This window comes from Trachymyrmex septentrionalis, unplaced genomic scaffold (genome assembly GCF_001594115.1).
Source record: "Trachymyrmex septentrionalis isolate Tsep2-gDNA-1 unplaced genomic scaffold, Tsep1.0 scaffold73, whole genome shotgun sequence".
NCBI lineage: Eukaryota > Metazoa > Arthropoda > Insecta > Hymenoptera > Formicidae > Trachymyrmex > Trachymyrmex septentrionalis.
Window position 1 is genome coordinate 549,097 of NW_017305916.1, and position 5,366 is coordinate 554,462.

General features: G+C 28.6%; 1 protein-coding gene across 1 annotated transcript in view; it reads left to right on the forward strand.

The window, feature by feature from the left end:
• The window catches only part of LOC108753852 (U4/U6.U5 tri-snRNP-associated protein 1), a 5,609-nt gene extending 1,388 nt beyond the window's left edge, over positions 1-4,221 (forward strand). The window contains 8 exon segments of the mRNA XM_018495786.1: positions 1-334; positions 500-647; positions 934-1,208; positions 1,286-1,373; positions 1,564-1,762; positions 3,582-3,768; positions 3,878-4,032; positions 4,188-4,221. The exon segment at positions 1-334 is cut by the window's left edge and continues 29 nt beyond it. Coding sequence (XP_018351288.1) covers positions 1-334; positions 500-647; positions 934-1,208; positions 1,286-1,373; positions 1,564-1,762; positions 3,582-3,768; positions 3,878-4,032; positions 4,188-4,215 — 1,414 coding nt within the window. The 3' untranslated portion in view covers positions 4,216-4,221.
• Positions 4,222-5,366: the final 1,145 nt, after the last annotated feature.

Consider the following 5,366-nt stretch of genomic DNA (forward strand, 5'->3'; position numbering starts at 1 on the left):
AAATATGATCGACAATGAACGTTATAAACGTAGTGTTTTAAATAAAATTAAGAAACCTACATATGATCCATATGCCGATGAAAATTTCGACGAATATGGATTTCCTAAAAATAAGATTTTAGAAAAGTATGATGAGGAAATTGATGGTGAAAAAAAAGACAATTTCGTGTTGGGTGCTAATAATGCAGGAGAATTTAAACGACGTCAAATAGAGACAGTGAAGCAACGCTTGGCAAATAAAAAATTAGAAACGCTACAAATGGCAGAACCAAAATTAGCGAGTGAATATTACAATGAAGAAGAACTTGCAAAATTCAAGAAACCAAAGAAGAAGGTAGAAAATTGCTTTCTAATGTGTTTGTACATATAGTAGATTAATATTCTTTAGATACAGAGTTACTTGATATGGCTATATATTTGATACATTTTGTATTCATAATTTATTTTTAAAATATATAACGTTCTCTGCAATATCAAATAATATATAATATAATTACAGATTCGGAAAATTAGAACGAAAAAGAAATTGAAAGCAGATGATTTAGTCCCTGTGGACAATGATTATCTTCGAGATCTTGGAAGTAGGAGAAGAAAAAAACCGGAAGATTCGAAGGATAATGATACTTTAGATGTCGATGATTTAGAAGGTAAAGATATTTAAATGAATTTATAAAAATTAAGGATAAAAAAGTGATGCTTATTTGAATATTAGGTATTTGTAAATTGTAAGTATAATTTAATTATGTAATGAAACATATTTCTACTTATTTCTATTTGATTTTTGTCAGTTCTTTGTATGGTATATGTACATTGTTAAATTATATATATGTATATAATTCTTTGTGTTCGATATAATTTTTATGTTTTTCAATTTGTTATGTATTGATAATAAGTTGTATTATTTGTTCGATTTATTAAAATTATTGGGAACAGCTCCTGCAGAAGATCTTACTGGAATAAAACTTGAAGAAGATGATAAGGAATTAGACTTACAATTGGCTTTAAAGAAAACTCAACGTTTGAAGGAGGGACATTCAACTGGCATCCAGAAAACTATTGAAACAATAAAACACGAGATTCTTAACTCTGAGGAAAGTCAATCTGGAAATATTGTTCTTAATTCTACTGCAGAATTTTGTAGGACCTTGGGTGATATACCCACTTATGGACTCGCTGGAAATAGAGAGGAAAATGGACAGGAACTCATGGTATACAAAACATAACATATTTTTGGTTAATTGTAATAGAATATTGTTGCATTTTGAATATAATATAAATATTGTAGGATTTTGAAATGGATGGAATTAAAGAGGAACCGCCTGCAAACGAAGAAGAAGACGATGGTCGTGGTGCTTGGAATACAGTGCATTTAGGTATTTCATGTGTACTGATGCAAATTAATTTTATATAACAAGTGATAACAGCATATAACAACTAATATATTTCCCTATAAAAAAGAAAAAGAAAACAAATCAATGTATTCTTGCAACTTAAAAAAAATAGAAGTATTTCTTATAATTGTTTTTTTCTTAAATGTAAATTAAATATAACTTTTGCAATTAGATGAGAACATTTCGGAACCAGTTGTAATGGAGGCAGCAATTCTAGATGCCGAGCCGTCACTCGGTCATGGGGTAGGTGGAGCTTTAAAGTTAGCTATGAGTAAAGGTTACTTGCAGAAAGAGGACAGCAATCGCCCTTCAGCGTCACGTTTCGCACATCTGCAAGCTCAGAATTATTCAATAGAGGACAAAACATACGGGTAAGTAAGCTATGTATTACTGCGATTCGATGTATGATGATCTTCTTACGTGTTTCAAGTATGTAGAAACGCGCGAAAGAAACACGTAAGAAAATCCTTATGTCGAATACGCTTCCACAAGCATTGTGTTAGACAAGTCTCTAGTGAATTTCAAACTGTCAGTTAACAGTTTTAAATAGAGCCCGGAAATCGGTGCTCGGAACGGGTGATCCGCTACCACTACGAGAGTTTACCGCTTAATCGGAGGTGAACACAAGGCCTGAGAAGAGAGTAGGATTTGTTAAGGTATGTTTATGTTATGCGATTCCGTTTCTGCGAATCGTGCTAAGATTCTAGATGAGTCTGCTCATGGGGAGAGTCAAATGCTAGATGTTAGATTGCAAAATAAATCGACATAAAAGATGTTCAGGAAAGATTTTCTTGTCTCTGTACATTGTGACTATAATCGTTGTTTATGAACGGTTTGCATGTATCTAACACAAACCAGTATGATGGATAATTTTATGCGGCATCTATACTGTCTATTAGATAGGATTAAAGTTTCTGTCGTCCCTAGACAGTGAATTTTTGTCGCCCCCTCTTCAACTGAGGAACAACTATGTTGGCGAAACTAAAAAAAAGGGTCATCTGCAGGGATTGAGGAACCGTAAAGTTATTTTCTTTTACATAAAAATGAATTTTCAGTGCAAAAATAAAAACAAGAGAAATCTCCAATGACCTTAATCTCAACAAATGTTATCCAGGACATGACCTGAATAACATTCAAGAGGTTTTAGCCGTCGGTCGGATACCTTGCGTAATTCTAATGCCGGCGGTACTATAACTTTCAAGCTTTATAACTCGAAAAGTACTTTATGAAAAATAACTTTACTACAGTGTTTTGAAAAGCTCTTGACACCATATATATCTATTAGATTCTGGAATAAAAAATAGGATCTGCCACTTAAAAAAAATTGCTGTGACCTTGACCTGACCTTGGCGACGCCACCCAAGGTCAAACTGATAAGATCAATAAATAGATTTTTTTGAATACTACAACTTTTGTCTCGAGCACTTTTCTGTAAAACTTATATTTTTCAAAATATTCAAATTTTCCGACTTTTTTGGAATATTTTTTTATTCGCGCTTGTTAAAATGAGTAGAAGCTATTGGAGCATGCGACGCGAGCAAACCTCTAGTGATCAATGAAAAATTTTCTCAATCATTCGCGTGGCAAAAAATGGTTATTTTTTTAGAACTTTTCAAAAAATGCCGCCCTTAGACTATAGTCTAAGTTAGGCTCTAGTGCTAATATGGCACTGCTATAAAATATTAAAATGTCTAACATTTCCGAACGTACTTAGATTTTAAATAAATATAAGAATGACGAAAAGAAAAAATATATTTAGCTTTACATGCATGAATTTTAATATTATTAATTAATTTAATATTTATTTTGGTGTCTAGTATATGACATAGAATATATACACAATTCGTTTATACTGAAAAATAATAAAACTAGAATTTAAATAACTGAAGTAACATATCTTAAAATTATTTTAATTTAATCGCATAATGTAATGTATCTTGAAGATTCACGAGCATATTCTTCATACAGACTTGTTTATACTGGTAGTGGACACAAGTTTCAGAACATCGTATTTCAAGGGCTTTAATTTTTTTTTTTATATAATATCAAAAAACTAATTATATAAGACGATAACACAGTACGATTGCATTTCTTTAGCTGATATCTTTGAGGAAAACTAACTTGAATTTTTAGAATTCATAACTTATATGTTTATTTAATTTGCTCGTTCATGTATTATTTTTGTTTCAGGGATGACGATAAGTTCGGCAGAAGAGATCGTTTTAATGGACCGACATCCGATTTTAAGGAGAAGGAAGGTTTCAAACCGAATGTTAAGCTTGAGTATATTGATGACGATGGGCATGTCCTGTGCGCTAAGGAAGCTTTTCGATATCTGTCGCACAAATTTCATGGGAAAGGTCCAGGAAAAAATAAGGTTTTTATATTACATATAAAATATTATGCATATATATGAATTTACCTGTAACATTTATTTTAATCAAAATCAATATATTCATAGTTACAATAATTTTCTAATATTTTAGGTGGAGAAAAGAATGAAAAAAGCCGAACAAGAAGTTTTAATGAAACGAATGTCTTCAACAGATACACCTTTAGGTACATTAAATTTACTGCAAGCGAAACAAAAGGAAACTCAATCACCATATATAGTGCTCAGCGGTAGTAAACAGATGCAAACGTAAGGATATTCAATTGATTTACAGATAAATTAAGAATTTTTTAATGTGTTAATATTTTAAATATATAGATTATCTTTTCCTATAATTCTTTTTTTATTATGATTATTTTTTTGTTAAAATGAAAATTCTAATACGCAAATGATTTTTTTTGCAGGACTACTATAGCTAAAACAAAACATTAAAAAATAATAAACATGTACAAGGAAAGTGAAAATTGTATATAACCTCATACATGTATAATGTAGCATCTGAAAATATATAAGAGTTGAATTTACAATTTAATGTGAAGATTATAAAGTAGGAATGAAAAGAAAATTACGTATTTTTCTCAATAAATCATGAACATCCTAATGAATCATGAACATAATAAATACTCAGCAAATTTATGATTTAAAATCAACCAAAAAGTTTTGCGCCTGCGCTGCTTATCGAATTCTGTAATGTATCATTGAAAAAGTAAACAGCGAAAGTAATAATTTTATAGATATTACTTTATACAATAAAGCACTTCACACACACATAAATATTTTTTGATTAAATCACATGTTCCATAATATATAATTTAGATTAATTTTTAATTATTCATATCGTATTTTACATTGTATAAAATAAATATAGCAACAAAAAGAAACAAAGAATTCAATAATTAAAAAAATAGATGAAATTATTTTGTGAACATAGGTATCAAATAATTCCTTCATTATTTTTTAAAAATATGTGCGCATTATATATAGTTTATTATAAATTTATATATTCTTAATATTTTTAAAAATTAAAATATTAATAAAATATTTATTAATATTATTAAGTTATTTTTATTGATTATTTAAATATTTTTATCTATTATCACAATAAGATTAGTAAGTCGAGAAAACAAATAAAAATCTAAATATTTCTTAGTTTGTAATACTATACATAGTATGATCTACTCTAATAAATCTATGTAACAAACAATTACTTATAGAATATCTTTATTTCCGTCATAAGATATGATTATATACTTGCATTTTGTTACAAACAATACATCACTACAGTTACTAGCTGATAAAATATTACAGTAATCACCGAAATACTACAAAATATAATTTTATCATCTTTATTTCATATTATCTATCAAAATGTCAATTTCAGATATCTTTTATAGGGACTGAGTAATTTGCTATTTTCTTTACGTTTTATAATACGTTTGATATAATACGTGATATGGATGTTAAATATCGCTAATGCTACTGTTGCGTATTAACGATGGTAAAACTTTTTTATAAAGAACAGAGTATAATATATATGTATATTATATATATATATATATATATATATATATATATATATATAT